The sequence below is a fragment of the Triturus cristatus genome, chromosome 2_1 (genome assembly GCF_964204655.1).
Source record: "Triturus cristatus chromosome 2_1, aTriCri1.1, whole genome shotgun sequence".
NCBI lineage: Eukaryota > Metazoa > Chordata > Amphibia > Caudata > Salamandridae > Triturus > Triturus cristatus.
Window position 1 is genome coordinate 177283983 of NC_140581.1, and position 26586 is coordinate 177310568.

Sequence of the window (26586 nt, forward strand, 5' to 3'; positions counted from 1 at the left end):
CCTGTCAGGATGCAGGAATACCTCAAGGCAGAGGTGGAGAGGATATTGGACCTGGGGTGATTGAGCCTTTGCTTCGCCCTTGGGCTAATCCAGTAGCTTTGGTGTCCAAACAAGGTTGCCCAGACTTGAGCTTTTGTGTGAACTAACGCAGCACCAGAGAAGTCATCAAGATAGCTATACATCCGAATCCCAGAGCTGATGAGCTTGTGGATCTGCTGAGTGCTACAAGGTACCCGAGCATCTTCGATCTGACCAGCAAATACTAGCATATTGACTTAGCAACAACTGCCAAGTAAAAGACCAATTTTTCTATGGCAGTGGGATTGTTCCAGTTTAAGGTAATGCCCTTTGGGTTGTAAAATACTCCTGCCGCTTCCCAGCACCTGTGGAACCATGTTCACCATGTAGCCTACCTGGATGATTTTGCAGTGTTTTATTGCCAGTCCTAGATTTCACTGAAGAAGAGGATTCTAGATTGAACCATAAGAATGTATATGGACTTTGCCGTAGGTTATGTTGATCTGACAGCTGAATTTCTCCAAAAGGTGAAGTAAGGTTCTGTTTAGTCTAATCTGGGAGGGGCGAATGTTGGAACTATCTGATATCTCGGTTTTTTAATTTGGAATTCTAGAAGGTAGAAAGCACGATATTGATATCCAAATTGGAGCGGTCATTGAACAATGTTTCAGTCTAAAATTTATGAAATTACCGATTTGGTAATCGTGCTAACTCAGTTTTATGCTTAGCAGGGGAGCAAGCACTTAATAAAATGCAGTCAATGTGAGTATTAGAAGACTTTGGTTTTAGGTTTTTCTTAGGACTTTCAGGGTGTCCTAGTGGCAAGGAAGGGCGTACATAAGAGAATGTCCAGTTCTTCTATGGAAATTTAAAATGACCACTTGCTTGCAGTTTTTGGTGGAAAGAGGAGTGAAACACATGGGTAAACCAGGAAAGCTAAATTCAGCAAGACGTAATTTGTGGAGATTGCTCATGGTTTTACCAAGCAAACTAACCACTGAAATCAATAAATGATCAAAAGTTTCAATAAAAAACCAGTTGGGACATATGAACATATTGATGCCCTAAAGAAGTTCTTTTCAGAACTAAACACGTTTAGCTCTGGCAGTTCACCTTTTATGGAGACTTATTACTACAGAAAGAACCAATTGACTATTATTTTTGTGCAATGCTTCTGAACATTGGCTTTATACAGAGTGCTTTCTGGTTAATGTTCTATCGTTTCTTCCGCACCGGCAGCAACACTTCTTACAACGGTTCAGGATGTGCACCCTTTGACTACTGTAGGAACGGGCAAGGATGTGCTGTCGCTTGTTTGCCTTAGCTGCTTTGAAATAATGAAAAGAGGTAGGAAAAGGTAGAAACAAATGATGGTTTTATCTGTAACTTTTTGATCCAATGGGCAATTTAGAAAGGTAATAAACACGTATATCCGTCAGAGAACCTGGTTACAAGCATATGTAGTGTTTATTGTCCAAAAACATGTGATACCAAGAGCCAACAATAAGTTACAGCTCAAAATTATTTATCATTGTGCACCAACCGCGCATAAATTCATATGGTAAAATCTAATAAATGAAAAATGAGTATGAAGGAAACCTAGGCATTTTTTTAAAGTGCCCAATATATTGAATTTAGGAATAGTGGTTATTTGTACAACTCTGAATTTGTTGTCACCCATATTATCATGTGATTCAGAAGGCACTTTGCAAAACGTGTTGTTTCTTGCACATCGGTTTATATTTTAAAGCCAAAAATGGAGTGAAATTAAATTGTTAATAACACACTGATCTGTGTTCCCACACTTCTTCAAATAAAACCATACCCCATTATTTTAATACAAACTAATTCCCTGGTGTCTAGTAGGGTTTCTGCTCCACTGGGATGGCAGAATGGGGTAAACCCCCATCTGTCCTTCTCCAGAGGGGGCAGAAAGACATTGGGGCACTTTGGGGAGAGAGGCATGGCATGATGCCAGGTCCGGCCAACTTTTTTTTTTTTTTAACTATTCCCTGGCATTTAGTAGCCTTTCTGTGCCATCACCCATGGGGGAGGTCAGACTGCGGTAAAATACCCAATCTACCACCCAGGAGGGCAGAAAGACATTTTAGGTGGACACTTACCCTTGCTCAAAAGGCCAGCCTGCCCCCAAAAAACTAAATTCCTGATCCACCTAGTGGGTGGATCATTCCTTGGCGAATCACCCTCCTGAGGCAATCCCAAAGCCGGGAGAGGTACCACTGAAAAGGAGACAATGCAGTTGGCTATAAATGTGTGGTTTGCCACTCACCAAGGTGCATGACTTCACCACAGATGTGATCTATTTGCTCCTTTGTTTTGGGATTCTTTTTAGTGAACAAATTTTTAGATTCAACCAAAAGCTGGAGATTTCTTCCACACGTCTACTTTAAAGAACAAATTACTACAACAAACAAAAATAATATCAGCCTGAACAAAGTGAAACTCTTCCTACATGAAACAGACTTCAGAACAACAGTACATTCTCTGGAACTCTCCTAAATGTACGGCAGCAAAACTCTGCTCAACGCCCTACCCGAAATCCCTCTAGCCTATCTGAAATGTCTCATACACACTGAGGTACAACTTATCAAACGCCTGAATAAGTTCTAACAAATCCTGCCTATATTGAGAGGCCTCTACCTTGGCTCTCTCTCCAAGCCCACATCGTCTTCAAGACCAGTTGCATCATTTACAAAGCCATAAGAAATAACACATCAGCATATCACGAGGAAAAAACTCAACACTTCTGACGGAGATAGGCACACTGGAGATGAAGAAATGCAAAGAGCAGAAAACATCCATCCTCCACCTGCACACCCAGGATTTGGAAGAACGTCTCTACATTAAAACTGCTTATACTCTGCTATAATTAAAAAAAAATTTTAAAACAAATCTTTTCAATGAACACTAGCACCCTACACAACAATAACCCACACTTTACCTGCTGCTTTATATGCAATCCTAGATCATATTTCAGCGCTTTCGCATTACTGCCAGCTAGATTGGTGCTGTATAAATACCACTACATGCACGTTCAAAATTGTCCTTAAAAATTGCCAATGTTAAACGTTATCCAATTTGAAAAACAAGAAGCAATACGATGTGGCGTAACAACCTTAGCTGTTGATTTTAGAAATGGTGGGAACCAGGTTGGTGTCTCAGAGCTAACGTCCTGTGATTCTGGGCAAATCACTTAATCTTCCTGTGCCTACAATTCAGCGCCTTGAGACCCTCACTGGTGATTTGCTATGCTTTACAAATCCTGGAATTATTTATTGTATTACTTATGTTTCTAAAGCCCACCACAACCTGATAATTCCCTAAAGTGTTGTAAAAGCCAGAGGAAATGGGTTGAGTTGATAATCCCAAGAAACACACAACAAAAAAGCAATGAACTGGAGAAAGAAATGTTATGGAGCAAGTCAAAAGAGTACATTATTTACAATGAAACCATTTGCAAAGCCCTGGAAATTACTCAAAAGCAAAAGGGCTGTACAGCCTACTTTTCATGTGAGCCATGTTTGTACTCATTGCATTAACCTATCTAAATGAGCGTGAATAATTTACACCACCCACCAATGACCCAGATTCAGAACTCAGTCACTTCTCCTACCATTCACGTACAACCAAGGAATTCAGCCCTACGTCGAAAGACACACATTGTCTATTGGCAGCACTCAAAGACACGTAAGCAGACCCAAGCTCGATCCATGCATATTCAGCAGTAATTCACAATCATGAAAGAAGTCTTTGCCAAATCTGGGAAAACTAAAGTCAGCCTTCGGATCTGTTAAAACCAATGTAAGGATACATCTACCACCTTCATCTAACTCTGACTCCATTGTAAAAATTGCTGCCAAGATCAGGCCTCTAATGCTATGTCTGCAGGGCAGATAACCAAGTATACCTGACAACAGTCCAGTCATGTTATTAGCCTGCTGACAGTTCACTCAAACTCACTATCATAGCAAGAGTTCATCCTATGACAATATGCAACTTCCTGACAACAACCCTTTGCCCTATATTGGGTAAGGTGAAGGATATCAGTCCATCCTCGTAAGAGCTATCCTGTGTTCTGAGGTCTGATTTATGTGAGATCACGTTTTCCATGTTTTTTCTTTCCTTTCATCCGGACACCAGATTTGGCATTCGTCTGGGGAATCTAACCTGTAAAGATTGGTGGCAGGGATGAATAACCTAGTTGTAAAGACAGGGATAAATAAGAAAAAGCTGTGGATGAGAGCGGTGCACCCCCAAGTAGGTACTGTAATTTCTACCTTCTGTCCTTTTTTTGGTCGAGCCTAGCATTACAGCGCATGCGTTGCTCGCTATGCGAGGCATGCTGTAGTAGGGTATGTTATAGAAGTGGTGGGGAAGCCGCGCCCATATTTTTCATTGGCTGGTGTCAATGTCCATGGTAAACGCTGGCTTCCGATTGATAATAAGCTTCTTAGTCCCTCCTGGTTACCGCCCTGTCTTCTTTTGTGACCGCCCACAAGAACTGGATCTTTTACTTGCGGCGTTACACTGTCTCCTTCATTAGTCGGTAAGCACTATTTTATTTTTCATTTCGCACTGGCGAAAGCTTGTTAATATCAGAGAATGGTTTTGTTATGCCACTAAAGTAGCAATACAAAGCTTCAGGAAACCGCTCCTAGCTAATCCTTAACAAACTTTAAAGAATGTTTGAACCCCGGACTTCCGGGAGGGGTGGAGAGCACCTGTGGTGGTCTTGCGTGCGGTCCGTCTGCAGAGAATGCAAGTCAGGCTCGTGAAATGCCTGGTTAACACTGCCGCCGTGTTATGGTTCAGGCTCCACACATTTTCCTTAAAAAGGACAACGGCTCGTGAACACAAAAGACAGCGTTTCGCTTCCGGTTTTTAGAGGGTGTACAGGGGCCCGTTTTCAAGAACATCAATTATCTCGGTACCGATTCCACTCGTGTTTCATTTTAACCTAGCAACAGAATGGTTGTTTGTGTGTGTGCTGTGACTGCCATCTGGTGGTCAAATGAAGCAAAAGCATTTGCAATGCAATAGGTCTCGCATTTACGCGAGTTTGAGCAAATGACATTACAAATAATGCCTTTTGTTTTTGCTTTCGTTTTTAAAACATAAATAAAAGGCATTGTCATTTACAATGCCAATAGCTTAAACTCGCGTAAATGGGAGACCTATTGCATTGCAAATGCTTGTTGTTCATACAGCTACCAGCACCGCAGTCACCAAATGCTGCCATGAGCACATCTGCTAAACCAAGCATTGTAATGATGTTCTATGACAAACTATGTTTCAGAAAGATCACAGGAGTTGAGCGCAGCGATTACAGACATTGGGTAAAGATATGCCAGAGATTACAGTTTGTGGATGGGGTGTTCTACGGACTAGACTGTGGCTGATGGATTGACTGTGACCAAAGATGATGGATCAAAGCTTTGCCTTGATCATAGACTCTAATAGTACGTATTTCAGAAGTGTGTTCAGAACAAAATAATTGCCCAAAAGGGTGATGGGAGAAAATCTTCACTGGTCAAAGTCTGGTGTGTGAGTGGTGTGTGTTGGGTCAGTTGGCAGGATCTGTGAAGCCTCGAGCTTTCCTCAACTCATGAACCTAAGTAACGTATGAAATATTTTAATCACAACATTTTTGAGTTACTATAACTTCACAGAACATTGCTTTTGTGAAAAATAATTATTTAAATGTTCTAATCAAACTATATAATCAGATATATATGTGGCGAAGGTCAACAAAATAGACAAGACGCATGAATGTACAGAAATTTAGGAGGTGTGCTGACAGAGCTGCATGTGGTTAATAATAGCTATCCTTTGGCAATGCTGGAGGGTTTTCAAATCCTCCAGCATTGGCAAAGCTAAGTGTGGCAGTGACCCATGTTAAAAATATAGAAAACATTGACATCTATACTTTACAGATTGCCACCTCCTGCTCTGATGCAATATGTGTTGTGTCATCACACTGCATCAAACAATGAGCAGCCACTCTGAAAGCATAAAAAGTTATATTTACAATACTTTCAAGATGCCCACCGCACTACGTTCTGCAAGATGGCAACGCACTGCAACTGGCAAACAAAATGGAGTTCCATGACCTCAGCAATGGAAAAATGCATCCTATCTAGCCAAAAAAAACAACTGTAGACAACCTATGCTCTGGGGGCGAGCCAAATACAAAATAAAGAGGAAGGCCATCCAATAAAAAGAGGGGAGGTGCAATTGACAAGAGTATGCAAACTCTGTGCCGCGTTTATGTTGCAGAGGGACATTATGCTGCCTGTTCTGCAGCACCTAATTAAACCATGCTGCAGTTGGAGGTGGTGAAATGCCCATGGGCAGGGTGGGGAGGATGATGGGAGCACCGGCAGGGACCCCCCTCTTACAAAACAAACAATTACGACAATCACAGCAGGGCAAACATCAAGAACATGTTGGCGTTTGCCCCACTGTGAAATATCTGCAAATCATTTACAATAAAGCCCTATATTAAACCTCGTTCTTAGGCCTTAGGGCAGACCGAGGCTACTAGGTCACAACCGTCCTATTTAGAGCTGTAAATTTGACAAAGTAACCGCTTTCACTGGCCACATAGGGGACCACAGATCCCACACCGCCCTGCTGCTGACTTTCGCGGCAGGAGGCGCCGCCGCCATTCTCCCACGCCCGGAGGCGCATAAAGGTCTGCGCGGCTCCCGCTCCGGGGGAACCGTGTGGGCGCGCACCGTGCAAAGCCCGGGCCAAGGGCGTGTCAGTCTGTGCCCATCAGGGGCCGGCAGAGGCTGGGCTGGGCCACCCCCCTGATATCCTCCACTAAGGACAAAGCGCGTGTCTTAAGGTAAAGCGAGTTGTATTGCTTAATTGCTCGCCAGTGTGTTATTTAGTGGTGAAATAATTGGATCATCTTGTGTTTCTGGCATGACGAGTTAACACAAGGGAGTAGCCGGGACATTAGATGCCTTCATTGTAAGGGCAGAGTCTCTGCTTACCCATGAAATCGAACTGACAGAGCGTCGTCTGTCCATGGACCCAGTTACACTGCACTCTCGCCTATCCTTGGGTGGCCCGAACACTGATGGCGTAACACATGAAATCACCCATGAATCAACCCCAATGGAAGCATGCCCTGTTTCCTTAGACTTATCTCTGTCATGCTCAGAAGCCCCTAATTCGGCAGTCCCAGACGCACCAGGCATTAGTAATAGAGCACGGGCAGCAGGTCCCCAAAAGATCGACAAAGTGAAGACGCAACCTGCAAAAAGGAAGAGGGACGCAGGGATGACCAAGTCTAAAAAAAGCCAAAGGTTGTTTAACATGCAACAATGGAACAAACTCCGTGGTTATTTGTACTGCTGCAGTGGGCACACAGACTGATGTTACTTTTAATTATGTTAGTAACCGCTCCCTCCTCTGCCCTGAAGGCGATTGAAAATGCTTTGGCTGACATTAAGAATGCAATTGACATGAAATTCAATTTGTTGTGGGGGGAAATTGAATGTTTGAACTCTGAATTGACCAACTGTTGCCAGAATGTTAACCCTGTTCAAATTAGTGACAGGGATGGAATGCCTACATTATCCATGAGCAACACATCTGGGCTGGTGTCACATCCTGGTTCTGACTCCCATAAAGAGAGTATTCCTGCCATCTCGCATACAAATTGTAGTAACAAAAATGCATTCCCTGGGTTAAATTTTCATAGTGAACAAAGGGTAAGTCAGGGTGTTGCCCTAGGAAATACAGTTAACTCAATCCCGGTCTTAGGAAGAAGTAGCCCAATCCCCAAATGTGCGAGTGTCCCCGTAAATGACATAAGCACAAGTAGGGATCGTCTCAACCGCCCTAGAAATGTCTGTGTGAGACCAAACACTGATGTGTTAAGTCTACCTCCTGCCTACTGTCCCTATGTGCTAGTTTTGGCTGGGGTCCCCGAATTAGCCGGAGACCAAAGGGAATCTTGGGCAGATCTTCGCAATAAGTCCGTAGATTGCCTTTGCAAACACAAGAGGTTCCTTTCTTGCAATTTCGAGTGATATTCTTATGGCTAGAAGAGTAGGATGGGTTGGCCATTCTGAAAAGAATATAGACGGTGACTGCGTTGTTCTTAATTTTCGCAGACCCCACATGGTTCGCCGATTACTGAGTACTTCTGAGCAACCCCCTCCGCTAAACTCCCACATTAGTGTCCTCCCCCTGGGCTATTTTTATAAGCCATCCGCGGAACCCCTCAGGAATGCCCACGTTTTGCCTTTGCTAATTAATAGGTTTAATGCATTTACTGACTTAGATGCACAGGATTGACAACCACCACTGACAGGCCCCCCAGTTGCCTCAGCAACATCATCTGGAGGATTCCCCTGCAACTATAGTAACTACCGACAATAATAATGATGCCCTATCCCCCACCAGAGCTAACAGTGAGGTAGACTTGAACATTCTTAGCTGGAACGTAGCAGGGTTACAGTCCAAACTTAATGATCAGGACTGGTTGCGTTTAGTCAAAGAACAAGACATAGTAGTGTTCCAGGAGACTTGGGCCACACATGATTTGCACATTGAGGGGTTTCACTGCTTTAATGCGGCGGCATCCCGCCATAAGTTGGGCCGACCTTCAGGGGGCCTTTTCATTGGGCTTAACGTAGCAGCTGGTGGAAGTTTTAAGTTACTCCCAACTAATAGCTGTAACTTTCAAGTTGTATTGTACAAGAGAAGAGTTTTTTTATTTGGTAAATTTTTACAATAATGATTTCCTTTCCATTCCAAATAAGAATTTCATTGAGCTCTTTGATTTTATTTCTAATTTAGATTACCAGCAAGGTTCGGGCAATATCATTGGGATTATTTTGGGAGGTGATTTTAATGCAAAACTCAAAGACACGCATTTGGGTGGAGAGCCACACAATCTAGTTCCCTCTTCTCGTAGGGGTGCAGAACTGGCAGTGCTCTTGAGGTCTCACAATCTGGTCAATGTTATGGACCAGATGGGCACATCACATGCGACCATTAACCATCATCCGACATTTAGAGGCAGGGGCCACTGTTCCACTATAGATTTTGTTTTTATTTCCCCTCTACTCGTGGACTATTTAGTCACCGCGGAAGTCGTTGTGACTGTCCAAGGGGATCACAACCCTATTAAAACAGCACTGAGATTGGCCGCATGACCGGTGTTTCCATCTGAATGTGTGGCAAGAGACCCAACGTTATCGACAGACAATTTAAGATTAGTATGGAGGGGCACTGATAACAGGGATCTGTTCAAATCATTAGCTAAGGACAACCTGCCCCTCATTAATTCTTGTCTGTCATTTCAAACCCCGCACCCAGAGGTAGTCCAGAACTTTTCCAAACTTTGTCTGGCTATTAAAACTTACTTGTCGAAGCCTGTATCTTTAAGAAGGCCAGGCCCTAGATGGTTCGATAACGAATGCTCGTTGGCTAATAGGAACTTGCGCAAGGCATTGTCAGTCGAACCCAGGTGCGCATCGGATGTGAAATTAGCAAGGCAGAAGTACAACAGGGCAGTTAACGAGCGGAAGGGAGTACTCCTTAGGGACCGCTGGGAAACCCTATCGCAAGTTGCAACTGATAAAAATGGTAAATTATTTTGGTCCGCTGTAAGGGATTTTCGATCTATGGGCTGGTTACTAACCCCCATTAGCTGTACTATATCCAGCCAATCCTGGGAAACCCACTTTTCAAATATTTATGCCTCCCCCTCACTGTACATTGATCAGTATGAATATGGCCCACCTGTCAGCATTCAGATAACACTCGCTGAAGTAGAAGAAGCCATCCATCAGAGTATTGGGAATAAGGCTCCAGGCCCTGATGGGCTACCAATAGATTTTATCAAATGGAAGCCGAATTTTTGGGCACCGATTCTCATGAATGTTTTCAACAATCTAATGCATGCCCCGTTACCCGACACCTGGGCTAAAAGTATTATTGTCCCAATATTCAAAAAGGGGGGAATCGGTCGCAGCCCAGCAATTATAGGCAGATATCATTGATTGATAACACCCTTAGAATATTGGGCAGAGTCTTATATAATAAGATATTGGAATGGACAGAGGAATGCAGTATCTTAGAGACCTGCCAGCTAGGCTTCCGTAGCAAGGTTGGTACTAACGAACAATGTCTTAATCTCAGCCTTGTAATTGGGAAATATACCATCGCCCGGAAGTCTCCAGTCTATTTGGCCTTCATGGATTTGTCCTCAGCTTTCGACCTTGTTAATACGTCGAAGCTGTGGGCTATCCTGTTGGCCTACGGCCTGGATGAGCCTCTGGTCCATTTCTTGGCATATCTCCACAAAGACCTCCAGGCACAAGTGAGGATTGGCAGAGGTGGAGAGGTTTCAGGACCCATTAAGATTGGAAGGGAGGGTCTTTTTATTATTTATATTAACGGTCTGAACAAATCACTAATATCTATGTCCCAGGATGTCCCTATGATTAATGGGAAACCTCTCCCCGTGCTACTATAGGCAGACGATGCGGTACTTATATGCCGCACCCCAAATTCTCTACGTATCTTGGCACAGTCCTTCGTTAAATATATGGACAGCCTGGACCTAAGAGTTAATTTTAATAAATCATTTTTAATGTCTTGTGGCCCCTGGAAACTCCAGCTTAGCTCCATCACTGTTGGCAACCAAAAACTGATAAGCACTTGCAAATTTCCCTATCTTGGGGTAGTCTTTGCTGCGAACGGCTCCTGGACTGAGCATCTTACCAACTCCATGAGCAAATTCTCAAAGACCATCAACTGGATTTTTAGTCTCCCCGTCCAAAGAATTCAGGTGCTATTTTAGCTAGGATTTTTCTCAGTTTAGGAGTAGTGACTACTCCTAAACTGAGAAAAATCCTAACTTTAAGACTTTCGGTATTCACAGAAGGCATTTAGGAGTCCTAAAGTTAGGACTCCTAACGTCTGTGAATACCGAAATGAGTAAGTGCCTCTGTGAATACCAAAATGGTAGTTAGTTTAGGATTTTGTCTTAAGTTAGTTCTGTGAATCGGGCCCATTAAGTATACAGGCACGGTATTGTATTGATGCTCTGAGGATGAATGCTCAGGTACACTGAATCTTTAGATTCTAGCATAGTTTCATTAAGGTGAAAGAATAGTTTTCCAAAGTTCTGAGGCCCATTGATCAGTCTGCATACCTTAACTGTGAAATTCTGTGAAGCAGGCTGCAATAATCTCTAAGTCACAGCAGATCTGTTCGCCAAATTGTCAGCAATTATAGGTGTTGGCCTTACCTGAGGTGAAACGCACTCCTGATATCCAAGTGTGGATGTACAGACTTTAACTGCTTGAGGCATGCAATGGTGCTTGCTGGCCTCGTTGAGTAGTCCCCACTCCCTCCTTTCGGTGCCGTGCCGCTAGAAGCTGCAGCCTGAAGTACACAAAAAGTAATGGAAGGAATGCTTGAAATAATCCCAGTCACTGGTAATTGCTCAAGCCGTATCTCAGTCCACTGTTATTTTGTACACTATGGCACCTCAGTTAGGACTCAGACATATGTAAATCAGTCTTGACCCTGCTTCAATGGGAACAGTCCAGCCCAAACTGCTAAGTGCTCCTTTTTCTTCAACTCAAGCAACCTAAAATCTGTTTCGCACTAGTTAGGGTTCTTCGGCCAGGTAGAGCTTGGTTCCAGTGACCCAGTCTGCAGTGGAGCCATGTTTGTGCATAACTGTCCCACTTAGAACTCCAGCAGCACAATTGAAGGCTCTCCAATTGGTCAGTTCTAGCACTAGCAGCTGGGGGATTCCTTTTACAGGTACAGGGTGCTGAGTTGCGGGTTGCAATAAAGGTACAGTCAGCACAGGTCCTCTGGTCTTCTTTTGTAGTGGTTTTTGGAACAGGAGCACTGGTGATTCATAAATTCACATTCACTTACCTTGGGTACAAACGGAGGCCCTTTAGTCACACTCAGGCCGACTCCAGGCACACTCTCATATAGCAGTCCACTTCTTCTGAGATGCTCCTCTCTCCGGACTTGGCATCTGTACTTCTTGGGCATTAGGGTCCTGCAGGTCAAGTCACCTTCTCCCATCTCAGCAGGCAGGCTCACAGGTGTAAGGCAGACCCACAGCTTTCCTTTATGATGTGCAGCATTAAAGTGATGACCCCTCACTCAGGGAGACTTGCCAGCAGCAATACTAGGCCCAGATCATAGGAGCTCTCCGAGTACTCTGAGGAGTTCTACCATTCATAGTGATGAAGATTGGCACAGGAACTAAGTGGAAACATGTGGCTTATACATGATTTTCGGACACTGGATATGGATCCACTGTCTAAAGTCCAAGAATTGGTTTGGTGCATTTCCTTTTCCCACTTCATTTTTGCCAGCAATGTGTAAGGTGATGGCTCGCCAAGCAGGTAGAGGTGGGGCTCACTCAAAGTAGAAGTACCAATTACATGAGCACAATAAGTATGAAGCTATGCACCTTGGATGGGCCACTCAAGGGGAAGACAGAAGAACCAGGCCCTTTCCAAAACACTTCTCTCCTTCTAACAATTGAATCTGCTGACTCAACCCCCTCACCCCCACCATGAACCACAATGGCAATTTTCATGAAGGACTAAAGAAAATCAGGATACCAGTTTCACATGCAGTTGGGTTTCTCACGACATCACTTTACTATGCTGTCTACTCAAAAGCAAGTGCTGACACAAAGCCCACAATGTGTAGTACTTATTACAAAACTGCCTGTAGCAAGACCTTATAAATCAGTATTGAAGCAGAAGCTGTGCTGCTGGGCAGGATCTTGGAGCACTGGCAGACCTGGGAAAGCAAGTAATTGAGGCTGGAATGGCAAGTGTTGCTTCAGGTCAGAGTTAAGTCACATCGGCAAGAGAAGTGTGGGGACACGCTATGCTCGCCACCCAGTCTTGATCTGCAGCAAGCAGTGCTATGCTCTGTACTAAGCCAACAAGTTAGTTTCCACTAGGCACCTCTAACCTGCCATGTGTTACATCACGCTATTTTCATTACAGGTACCTCCACAGACCGTGGACCTCGATTCTGATCCGTAGCTTGTCATTCCAATACTGGTGATACAGGAAAACAACTCTAATTATACATCTAGGCCATGCGCTCCTCTTCTAGTGCTCCACTACCCACATAGCTCCAACAATTCACTTTAGTTTGACGTATACCCATCACACCTATAAATATTAATCAGATAGTGATAGAGCTATCACAAAGTACTTTATACTAGAGGTGAAACGTTCAGCCTCTGCACTGTGATCCTCGAAGACCTCTTGAAAGCGAACGTATAGCAATTGGTACGCCCCAATCTATAGTTCGAAAGCTTAACGGGTAAATGCGCATGCTCCATATTTCAGTTTGAAAGCTGAAAAGGTCATCCCTGAATTGGCAATAAAACACGATGGCGATCCCGTTGAAAAAAGTGCAATACAATTTTCATTTGGTCTGCGTATCAGTGTGTTTATTGATATAAACCACTGCATAGCAACATGTGGTAATGATGTGCGTGCAACCAGGGATTGTCAATGCCTTGCACAGTTGCTAGAGATTTGAGGCGAGAGGCCACTAAAACATTAGGTTTCGGCAGACTCCCCGCCCCCGTTCCCAAGTAGCCAATCATATATTAGGAAGATATACAGATAAAAAATGCACTGTATTCACGTCAGAATAACGGAGAGAAGTTTATTTTCACGTTAAGGTTTCAAAGCAGCAGAATACTGCTAAGCCACGACGAGTAAGATGTTTATGTTTTGAAACATTACGTGTTTGTTGACAGGCTGTGGCTGCCTGACCCCTCCTCTTCCGATCACATGGCATATCATTACATTGAGGTAAGGTACCTGCTGGCTACGTTATATGTCTGTGATGCACAGATGCAACCAACATGCCCCCATACGCTCAGCAGACTGGGGGCAGGGCCTGAAATATTGCGGTGGAGACAGGGCTCGAGTCGGAGGTACATGCAGGTACACAGCGTCCCCCCGCGTCCCCCCACTCTTTTCACAGGGTGGACGCCGTCCCCCCTGCCAAGAAGCTGGGCCCCACAGAAATATGCTGAACGTGTCCCGGTGTAATTTTCAGACACCGGGACACGTTCAGCACGTGAGGTAATTTGCATATTGTCAGTACCCCCACTTCTTTTTATTGGACTTGTGCCCTGGGTGGAGACAACTAGTTTTTGCAACGTGGTGTCCCCCTATTTCCACTTATAATGCTCGTAATCAGGGCCGAGTCGGGGATACACGCAGGTACACAATATGCTAAACGTGTCCAGTGTAATTTTTAGACACGTTCATCAGCGCCTGCATGTTGTCTGCTTTCGATAGCCAGCAGCAATGTGCAGGCAGTGAGGGAGATTTCTTTTCACCTCCAGCTGGGCCAAAGTTAAGGGGCCATCAGGCCTCCTTTTGTTTGAATATCCTGACTGGAGGGGGGCTGGAACCTCACACTTCAATGTAAATACCAGGAAGGGGAAACAAAGGCACACAGCTTGTTATCTCTTCACGAGTACTTGAGAGGCTGCTTTTATCTTTGTTCTGCCCCTGTATAGAAGTGCATGCACTGTAAGAATGTCAGATGTTTGTCTGTCCCAGTATTTACACAAATAATTTCAATAGCACTATTTTATTTCTTTTAGGCGTCAGAGCTCTTTACGAAACATACACATTGACAATAAATCGTACATGTGTAAATCAATGTATAAGATGAGTTACATGAGACATATAGTTACAAGGTGTAAGAGTCACATGTCCTTTATACTACACTGTGGCCATTCAGAAGGATTACAGTTTATAAACTGCAGGTAACAAAAGGCCGCAACCCACTTTATTATCTACATAAAATATAGATAGGTCATCTGCAAATCAGATGATTTGCTTTGCAGGAGACACATTTACCTTCTCTACTACTTCAATTCTGGGACTTCACAAAACACAGATCTCTCCAGCAAGTGCATTAACTACCAGAGTTATCTCACCATTATTACTATACCCTGAGATTTACTGGGCACCTTCACAGCAGAAGCCTTAACCCAATCAAATATTTAACAAGCATTGGCATAGCCAATAGGTCTCGCATTTGGGACCTTATAAGTATTTAGTTTTGCAGCACAATATCCTTGGTGCAACAACATCAACTGTTGCATGGCTAAACACTTATAAGGTACAAGGTTTAGCCATGCAACAGCTGATGTTGTGGCACCAAGGATATTGTGCTGCAAAACTAAATACTTAGGAGGTCCCAAAAGCGAGACCTATTGGCTATGCCAATGCTTGTTTTATTTACGCTGGGTAAACTAATAATATAAGTACATGGAGAAGAAATGTGCCTCGTTGTACCTACTTAATCTGCTCAGCTATTTTTTTTGATAGCCAGTTCTAAAGAAAAAATGACTAGGAAATGTAATGCACATAGCTCTGTTCTGAGGTCCTCCATTAACTTTTAACCTATTGGCCAACTTAAAGAAGAAGAATTTACAGAATTGAACGAGAGTGAATTAAGTTTCTATTTTTTGAAGGTTCATGCTGACTTCAATGATGCAGACGTTGTTAGCTAAACAGTAAATGCCTGTTTTTTCAGTGGTGAATGTGACCTGCCCGTAACTAGAGAGAAGCTACTGCTTCTCTCTAATATATTACATAGTTGGTGACTTTTATTGCACAAAGTCAGTAGATTTAAACCCACAACTCACAAAGAATGTGCAATACTATTGAATGATTTGACTTAATTTTCAGACGTTACATTTATCCTATGAATTATGTATTTCATGAAATAGTAGACTTAGAAACTGAGCTTCTCGTCTGATTTCATATTCTACGAGTATGACAATGCGTTTAGATAATGACACATCAAAACACACAGCATAGGATAATTCTTGCCCAGCATTCTCAAAAAGTAAACAAAATATACTTATTTCACTGTAATCAGTGCCGCAATGTTAGCTAGATCATGAAGATAATATCTGTAAAACTTGTAATGTGTACATAATAACGATTTTAGGAACCAAACATGTTCTGTGACCTCTCCACACACACTTTGCGACTAACATATATTAAATGTTTTCCGTAGTAACTACTACAGCGAGCCACAAAATACAGCCCTTTTAGCTTGCAGTTTTCAATAAACATTTTCCCGTAACTGCACCAATGTTCTCATGTGAAATAAAAATATTTATTAGGGCATCTGTGTGTGATGGTCCTAATCTGACATCTGGGGTGTCGTGGTCGAATACATCTTGAGGCCAGGGGCTTGTAAATAGATTGTAGCATGGAAAATTGAGGAGGGAGTATTGAGGAGGAAATATCGAAGAGGGAATATTGAGGTCACAATTTCATGACCAGTAAATTGAGTACCAAACTATCGAGAAGGTAAGTGCACAGAGGGAGGTATAGATTTATTGTTCTTAACTCCACATCTGCGTACCTTGAAGGTCTATATATTGGCAGAGTAAGTAAATCTGGAAGTTAGGTATATAAAATATTTAAATAATTAACTGTCTATATTTTGGTCCTTGGCATCAGGATATTGCGCCACCTCAATACTCCCTCCTCGACATTTCAAAACCAATGTCACCTGAAATTGCTTCATAGAACCCTAGTATGATATATGTTATTCATTTTTATATCGTGTGCTCATTTTGGTACAGTTAGCAAGCACTTTTTTCACATAGTAATTCTATTATTTAAAACAGTAAGTTACATATTGGACTATACTGTTTGGTCGTCTATCTTAAAAAGAACAGAAAAGTTTCAAATAGTTTGAGTGGGTGGCATATGGACTGAAAACAACATTTGTGGTGTTAAGAAGTACACTTTTCTCTAAAGGTGGAGACCTTTGCAGCTGCACTCTGCAATTTTCATTTAGCATTTGGGGCCTAATTGCAGTTCGAATGTTCACGGAATGTTGACCACTCATGGAGAGGATGCTGATGAAACAAGGGGCTGGTATAAAGGTGGGCAATGATTGGAGGCTTTCTAAATCTAAATGCACGGTCATCCTAACACACTAATTAGCTGCTGAGAGGGAAATACGACACTGATTAGTACTCCCATTGGATGAAATTCATAATACATAGGAATTATTGAGATTTCAGTGAGTTACAGAAAATAATTCCTGGTTAATTCATTACCCCTGTGAAATGTGGGTTTTGGATGCACCAGCTGCTACCCAGCAAAGAAGCTAAAGAAGCAACACGCATGTATGACACATAGACACACATACATTCACATGCCTGTATACGTACAACAATGCACAAAAAGAAGGAAGAGTTGTCGATGTAAATAATATATCATAGGTCAGCACAGGCTTGTGACGATTCATTGAGCAATACTGCTAATTTGCTGTGTAATTCATTGCTCCATATGTGACACAAATATCTTCAAATGACATCTGACAACTTCCCATTCCATACACACACACACACACACATTTATGCTCACACACATTATAGATAGATTACATATTTTAAAAATAGACATTTACAGCTATTTAACAATGAACATGCTGCATAATATTAAACTTTAACAAACACACAAGGTTTTCAGATTGGTAGGAAGTCATGGCTTCGTCCTCTGTCATGCCGGCTAGGGGCGTACAAAGATTGGCACAGCCTCGTGTACCACAAAGGCGGCACATGTCTCATGATTGCGGAGAAATAGAAATCCTTACCTTGTCTGAAGAAGGCAGGCAGGGAAATGTGGGGGTGGGAGGGCAGGGGAAAATAAACAAGTACCAGGAAACAAAGGTGCTTAACATTTATGAATTAGTTAATTAAGCTTCCGTGCCAGAAACTTATAAAAACAATAAAAAATATGAATTGAAGAGGATGCTCTAAAAAACGCTGTCAGGTATCCTACCTTAAATCCGGTTTAGCATTTAACTTCAATGAAATCAATGAAACAGAAAACCCCTTAGGGAACATGGAAGTCACTTACAGCTTCTGTAAGAAGACAGTGGTATTTTAATTGCAGCGTGGCACCGTAGCAATTCAAGGTTCACATCTGCCGACACATGGGGCATCAGCATGAATTGTATGTAACCTGTGTGTGTTGGTAACTGTGCATGTGTGACATGGTGGGGGCCAAGGACAATTCTAGATATAATCAGTGGTAGGATCAGACTAGATTGAAACCCCATGCTACCTTTTAAAATATGAGCAAAATAAATGTATCTACTTTAAGCTAGGAGCATTAGAGGTCATTTACAAAAACGTAAGAAATTTCATACGAATTAAAGTCAGACAAAACTGAACTGAAAAAAACAGACCACAGTCTACTTGCAAGGCAACAAGAACGTATAACATTACAGGTGAAAGAAATTCCTTCAGGAGAAAACCCAAAACTGAATACAAATGCTACATAATAACAGTGTATACAGACAGAGTGTGTGTATTCTGTAAACATATGGCGCTATCTGCAGGGTGTTGCGAAGCAGGCGCTGAAGTTTAAAGCGAGCAGCTGACATGCTGAAGGGTCTCAGAACATTGGAATGCAGCCACGGGGAAACCCCATACACAGAGGCAACAGCATGGTCATGCTTTAAGGGTTTCAAGGGCTGGATGTATACACCTCTCAAAAATGTATAAGGCATAATGGTGAGCATGATAGTTCTTTAACCTGGTGAAAGCCAGCAGTCACCGGCATATTGATTGGAGACGTCTCTTTACAATCAACAACAAAAAAAGAACTATCATTGGCCGCGCGGCTCACTGAGAACATCAAAGGGGCGCCGCGAAAGTGGTCGCGGGCGCTTAATGAGCATGACGAGGTTTGCCATATGGCGCCTCTGCTCCTAAGCGCGCGCCCGCGCACATGCACTGAAGCTCTAGGCTGGCCATGGTAGCATTTTTTGAGCCCTCACTAAAAGTCTTGCCAGACCAGCGCATGCGCTGGGTCAGGCGAGACCTAAAAATGTAGACTTTGCAACCAATTAAGCAGAACATCTACTACCATGCATCTCCTTGTTGCTAATTTCTTTGTGGCAGGGTTTAAAAAAATTAGTGTATTAGTTGAGGTCCAGGTTTTGCGTCGGGATTGCGCCACTCTTTTGGCGCAACCTCAACGCCAAATCTTATTTGTTAAATTTCACGGTGCGCTTAAATGTACACATGATATACCTGATAAACATGTGTGAGGGCTTTTAATATCTTCTGTCACTTCTTGTGAGGTCACTTCCAGTTCCAGTGAGGTCACATCCTCTGATGTCATGAGCAATGTCACACGTTATGACAACATGCTCTGTGATGGCACACTTCATGATTACACTAGAATATGGCCTAACCTGGTTAGTCTCCCTACTTATTTTTTTTTTAGGATTTGTGCCCTGCCGTAATGATTGTCATGGTAATACTGGGAGAGGATGTGGTGGTACGGCCGGAGCTGCCGACTTTCAAACACGGGGGATCAGGTTCGAGCCTTCGCTTGAGCTCAACATGTTGTAATTATGGGCTATTCACATAATATCCCGATTTCTAAAAGCAAACAAGACATTGTGAGGTGTAACCGGTGCTCGTGCAAAGCGCTCCGATGCCAAGAGGTCGAGTTCGCGCTATACAAGACTGTAAACATAAATAAACATATGGGTCAAAGGGATGTCACTGGCCAAAGATGCGGTTCTGGGAACGTCGCCGAGCCACAACTTTGCCGTGGTCCCGTTTCTTATTTTACAAACCCAAACACACAAATAATAAAGCACCAGATTGCGACTGAGGGAATACAACAGGCTGAGGGCACGTCGCTATTCGCAAACTATTTCAGTCCAATGACAACCAGTTTAGATTTCACTTCAACACTATCCCGTATCACGGTCAACCGCTCAACCGTTAAGCCCCTAAGTAGGAATGGCCTGTTCCCCTTCCCCCCACTTTACAGACACAGCGCCCCTCATCACGGCCTCATCCAAAACCCTTGAAGCGGAACCCGCCCCGCTCCCGCTAGCCAGAGCCGCGCCCACAAAGTCGCCAGACGCGCACACCCCTCACCCGAAGCTCGGAGAAGTCCGCCATTTTCAACCCGCAGACATCCTCGCGCTCTGCGGCCGCCGTCGTCACGTGACTTCGGAGCAGGAAGTGGCAGCCCTGAAACAGCTGTGCAGTGCAGCCCCGCCCCTTGCGCCCCGGGGCACATAGCTCTGTTCTGAGGTCCTCCATTAACTTTTAACCTATTGGCCAACTTAAAGAAGAATTTATAGAATTGAATGAGAGTGAATTAAGTTTCTATTTTTTGAAGGTTCATGCTGACTTCAATGATGTAAACGTTGTTAGCTAAAAAGTAAATGCCTGTTTTTTCAGTGGTGAATGTGACCTGCCCGTAACTAGAGAGAAGCTACTGCTTCTCTCTAATATATTACATAGTTGGTGACTTTTATTGCACAAAGTCAGTAGATTTAAAGCCCACAACTCACAAAGAATGTGCAATACTATTGAATGATTTGACTTAATTTTCAGACGTTACATCTATCCTATGAATTATGTATTTCATGTAATAGTAGACTTAGAAACTGAGCTTCTCGTCTGATTTTATATTCTACGAGTATGACAATGCGTTTAGATAATGACACATCAAAACACACAGCATAGGATAATTCTTGCCCAGCATTCTCAAAAAGTAAACAAAATATACTTATTTCACTGTAATCAGTGCCGCAATGTTAGCTAGATCATGAAGATAATATCTGTAAAACTTGTAATGTGTACATAATAGTTATTTTAGGAACCAAACATGTTCTGTGACCTCTCCACACACACTTTGCGACTAACATACATTAAATGTTTTCCGTAGTAACTACTACAGCGAGCCAAAAAATACAGCCCTTTTAGCTTGCAGTTTTCAATAAACATTTCCCCGTAACTGCACCATTGTTCTCCTGTAAAATAAAAATACTTATTAGGGCATCTGTGTGTGATGGTCCTAATCTGACATCTGGGGTGCCGTGGTCTAATACATCTTGAAGCCAGGGGCTTGTAAATAGATTGTAGTATGGAAAATTGAGGAGGGAGTATTGAGGAGGAAATATCGTAGAGGGAATATTGAGGTCCCACAATTTCATGACCAGTAAATTGAGTACCAAACTATCGAGAAGGTAAATGCACAGAGGGAGGTATAGATTTATTGTTCTTAACTCCACATCTGCGTACCTTGAAGGTCTATATATTGGCAGAGTAAGTAAATCTGGAAGTTAGGTATATAAAATATTTAAATAATTAACTGTCTATATTTTGGTCCTCGGCATCATGATATTGCGTCACCTCAATACTCCCTCCTCGACATTTCAAAACCAATGTCACCCGACATTGCTTCATAGAACCCTAGTATGATATATGTTATTCATTTTTAGGTCTCGCCTGAGACAGCGCTTTAGCGCTGCTCTGGCGAGACTTATAGTAAGCGAGTTTTGGAAGTGCAAACAGTGGCTTTTCAGGCCTCCAAATACAGTGCATGTGCGCCGTCCGGGCGCGCGCACCATTTGGAGGCCTGAAAGCACTCGTTTGCTTTCACTTTCGCTGCCCCTTTGATGTCCTCAGTGAGCCGCGCGGCCACTGAGGACATCAAAGTGCACACCATTTGCCACCCCCTTCCTGCTTGTTATTGTTTCCTTTGATCCCTATCTTTCCCTTTCTCAATCTCACCCTCTCCCTGCCTTTTACAACTGCGGCCGCACCACTGTGCCCGCCCCACTCCCCCCTCCCACTCCCTCCTCGTCAACTTCAGTGCGCGCTTGTTCAATTTAGTTTGTACATTAATCAGTGTGTAATGTTTTGTAACGTCGTAGGTATGCTTATTTATTGTCACGTCTTTTGTAATTATACATGTGCAGTATGTTTTCTTCCATCTTACTGCGAGTGTTTTACAAGCTCCCTTTAAGCACAATCTGCGTTTTGCATCGGTTTAATGAAATAACGGATGTGCTGCATTTACAAAAAGTATATGATGTACACTATGCAAAGAAGTAACCTTCAAATACTGGGTTTTTTTTTGTGCACAGTTTAATGATACTTGGACTCTGCAGTAAGGACTGTGGTTATGCTTTATGTAGCCATTCACACAATTTTTTTGGATTATGTTGGCGATCCGCAATGGGTATACGTACCTTTTCATAATGAACATGGCCAACAATTAAATGTGTACTTTAGAATGGTACGTACTCTGTGCATTAGCGCATAGTGACCATACACAGTATTGTTCCGTGTACAAGCTGGAATCGGCCCCCATTTTACACACTGTTTTACACACTTTCACCCACTATAACCCTAAAGTGCAGCTGCTGTTGTCGTGTCTGCTGCTCTGATGGGGTTTGTTGTGCTCTCGTGCCCCGTGGAACTGCCTGCAGTTTCCTACCACTGGCTGTGCCGAAGTGCGCCTAATTGTTAACCGGATCCGCTTCTGTAAACAATTAGTGGGGCCCGCAGCCGGGATTTATGCTGCGTGTCATAGCTGTTGGCTAATATTTTATACAAATAAATACCACGCCGGCCACAGGATCACTTCTCAGTTAGGCCACTCTGCCTCCCATCCTTGCAAGGTCAGCAGACTCCGCCCCATTACATTTGATGTGGTGTACACAGCCTTTGATGCTCTGACCCAGAAGTCAACCTGGTTAGAAGCCGCTCACTTTTATTAGGTCTCGGGACCATCCGGTCTGCCGAAGGCAGAACCGGAAGTCCAGAGATTTAATGACTTGGAGAAGAGGGGCTTGAACCAGCCCCTCTTCTCCCCTGTTCTCCATTGGCTGGCCTCTTCAATGCTGGCCAGCCATTGGAGAAGAGGTCCCGTCACTCGGATCAGGCCCCGTCCTTTTCGGATCGGGGGGCGTGTTTTTTGCAAGAAGTCTCATTCTCTCCTCCAGCCAAAGGCTGGAGGAGAGAAAAGACAAACACGCCCCCGAATCCGAAAAGGACGCTGCGTTTCTCCGAGGCATTTCTGCTCTGCCTCGGAGAAAGGCGGTGGTGTCTCCCTTCACCCCACACACAGAAAGTCCCTTTAGCAGTCCCTCTGCGCTGTTAGGGTGGCAGCCGCAGCCCTCCGCGCCAGACCCGCCAGACCTGTCACGCCGTACGCAGCTCTGGCACCCAGACTTCTGCCGGCAGGCAGTGAAGAGTGTCACACGTGCAGGCAGTAAACAGAGACACCCATGCAGGCAGTGAAGAGCGACGAGCCTGCAGACAGTGAAGAGTGACACCCGTGCAGACAGTGAACGCGTGCAGGCAGTGAAGAGTGACACGCGAGTAGTCAAGGAAGAGTGTCACCCGTGCAGTCAGTAAACAGTGTTACCCGTGCAGGCAGTGAAGAATGTCACCCGTGCAGGCAATGGAGTGTCACGCGTGCAATGAGCACGAGACCGGGTTCCACAATGTCGCCAGTTCTCTGAATCTGCAGTTCAAGGACAGAAGAAGTATTTTGTGTGAAAGGTGAGGGGCACGCGTGACGTTATATCTCATTATAAACAAGCCAGCCTGGAAACTGGCCTGTTAGCACATGCTGGGAGGCTGGCCTAAGCAGTCAGTGAACCCCTATTAGTTATCTGAACGCCACAACGCCCTCCCCCCCCACACACACACATGCGCACTTCTCTTGTACTGGTGACAGTGTGCACGGAGATGTCACACCTCCTCAGCCTGCCTTCTTTGAGGTGTGCACAGTCACCACATAAGCTTCTGGAAAAGCCTCTCATTCATTTTTGTTGTGGGGGGGGCGGGGGGTGTGGGGCGGTGGGGTGGCAAATGGTACACGGCATAAGCCTGGGTGAAGCAGTCTCCGTCGGTGCACTCAGGGCAGCCGTGCACGCCTCGCCTCGGTTGGGAAACGCACATCCCTTGATTAAAGTGACGTATGGATTTTTACAGACACGGGACAGAAAGGCAAGACTGCAGCGGGCATTATGCAGATCCGAGGAGTATTGCAGACCCGGGGCAATAAAGCTGGCAGCTTTGACAGTATCGACGGCATTAATAATATGCGTTTTAAGGCAGCGCTCGGACAGTTACCCGATGGAGGCAATACAACGCTCGCCGCCGATATCTCAAATAATCGACAGCGCTGCTTCATGCATAATTTTTATACCTCCCGATCGACCCAGTCCTCCAGGGCCGGCGTCATTTCAAAGCAAAAAGGAAAAAGATATCCGCCATCATTTAAGCCATTGTCAATAAAGACTTAAAAACATTTTTCCAATAGATTTTAATTAATTGCAGTAAAAGAAGCAGAGAAGTTAACATTTCTGCCGCACATAAAAGATTGGCAGAACGAGTCCGATGGCGGACTTGAGAACATCAGGAAATATATGAAATGACCATTCAAGTGGTAAAAAAATGATGTGAGAGCAGAGCCTGATAAATACAGATGCTCTGGTGCTGGGGTGCTGGGTGTGATTCCTGGATTCAATGTCTGTAGAGTAAACAGCACCCGGAGACCTGAAAACAACACAGAAAGAAAGGCTAATCTTTTAAAAAGTGCAACAGTTTCTTAGAAGAAAAAGCTGGGGGCCTGTTTTGAAAGAAAATAACCACCGTGCCTGTTTGATATTGCTCACTTAACATTCACCGTACAAGAAACAAATAAATACATTTTATACACATTGTTAAAATAAACTGCATTATAACTTTGAGATAGATATGCTCTCCCTTTGATTAGAAGAACAAAGGGGCATATTATCAAGCCAGGCGATAAAATTATCGCAGCTTTAGCGGCAGAAAACTGCCGCTAAAACGGCGATAATGGGCTTCATATTATGCTCTATGGAATTCCAATTGAAGCCCATGTTAGATGTGAAGGAGTCTAACATGGGCTTCAATTGGAATTCCATAGAGCATATTATCAAGCCCATTATCGCTGCTTTAGCAGCAGTTTTCTGCCGCTAAAGCGGCGATAATTGTATCGCCTGGCTTGATAATATGCCCCAAAGCTCTTAGCGGCCTCGACAAGATCACGAAGCGCAAAATGAATGCTGAAATGCAATACCACAGGTAGATAGCCATTTTTAAGGCGAGTAATTTCTTTGTCCGAGAAGGAGGCACCGATTGTGTATTGCAAATATGAGTTTGTGAGGTTTGTTTTGATAGATAGATAGACAGATAGATAGACAGATAGATAGATAGATAGATAGATAGATAGATAGATAGATAGATAGATAGATAGATAGATAGATAGATAGATAGATAGATAGATAGATAGATAGATAGATAGATAGATAGATAGATAGATAGACAGGTAGGTAGGTGCTGTTGTCACTGGTGGAAAATGCTGAATCTTTTTAAACAAGAACACCCTCTTGCCCCGGCTCTAATAATATAGCGATGGGATTCAGAAGGTGTGGGGGGGGGGGAGGGGGGAGCGGCGGGTCTCAAATTTCTAAAGTGAGGTCAGCGGCGTGAAAGTCGTCTTTTCATAATGAAAGGTGCACCGTGAGTGTGCGCAGATTTACAGGTCTGTAACTATTCCCAGCAGAAAGGCGAATTTTATGACACAAAAAAAGAATTTCTGTTCCTGGCTGGAATTGTGGCCTCTCTGGAAGCACCTTCTGATAGCCAGTCTCACGAAACACTGTAAATAACAAGCATTTACAATGCAATGGTCTCGGCATTGGTAAAGTTAGAGCTATTGGCATTGCTCATGACATTATTTTTGTTTATGTTTTTAAAACATTTAAAGAAACAGCATTGTCATGAGCAATGCCAATAGCTCTAACTTTAACAATGCCGAGACCGTTGCATTGTAAATGCTTGTATTGTATAACGTCCGGTATCAGCTATCGTGTACGTCACACATGCCTAACATTGTAGGTATGCTAATTTATTGTGTACAGCCCGTAATTGGACTTTGATTTCTAATGGTCTCTCATAATCCGGGGTGCGGCGTGTACAGCCTTTGAACAGGGTAGAGTCTATTTTAAGAAAAACACCCCCTTACGTGTGATACACTTGGCGTTGTACACACGAACTGCTGTAGCCTAAAAGTGCAGCTGTGGTTTTCCTGGCTGCTGCTATAACGGGGTTTGTTATGCTATCGTCCCCTAGGGGACTGGCTGCAGAGTTTTTACCACGGGCTGTGCAGAAGTGCGCCTTATTGTTTTCCCGATCCGCTTTTAGAAATAATTATTAGGGCCCAGAGCCAGGCTTTATGCTGCATAACCTCGTCAGAGGCTGGCTCAAGACATACTGTCTTCCTTACAATAATTAACGGTCCTTTGTTTACATTTTTTTTTAGTTCGTACTTTAAACACTGCTCTACAACATACCTTAAAACATTGCCAATAGCTCTAGGTAAACTCTTATAAGGTCTATTTATAGGTCTATTTTACTATTGCATGCATCTTCTCACTGCCGCTACTCTGCGCTCTCAAAGCCAAAATTCTGTGGAGAGAGAAAAATGCAATTTTAGACGGTGCTGCAAGAAGGTGGCTTCGCAACACAATCAACGTCGGGGGATGGTAATGAGATCGAAGCCCCAATCAGTGACTTTGGTTATAGATAACACAGAGCGGGTTCTTCGTACATGTACGTGAAAGTAGCCAACAGCTGCGCTGAAAACACGAGACATT

The 26586-nt window shown here is 43.6% G+C and overlaps 1 protein-coding gene across 7 annotated transcripts in view; it reads right to left on the reverse strand.

The window, feature by feature from the left end:
• PIAS2 (protein inhibitor of activated STAT 2) overlaps window positions 1-26586 on the reverse strand; it is a 451007-nt gene that overhangs the window by 417250 nt on the left and 7171 nt on the right. For 2 of the 7 annotated variants that reach the window (XM_085629360.1, XM_085629352.1), the window contains exon 1: window positions 20033-20163. The exons of 1 other annotated variant lie outside the window; for it this stretch is intronic. In XM_085629360.1, coding sequence (XP_085485486.1) covers window positions 20033-20056 — 24 coding nt within the window. In that variant the 5' untranslated portion in view covers window positions 20057-20163. Of the gene's footprint in view, window positions 1-17909; window positions 17994-19168; window positions 19958-20032; window positions 20164-26586 lie in introns of those variants that run through there. 4 more of the 7 variants (XM_085629401.1, XM_085629375.1, XM_085629391.1 and 1 more) reach the window with 4 other exon arrangements.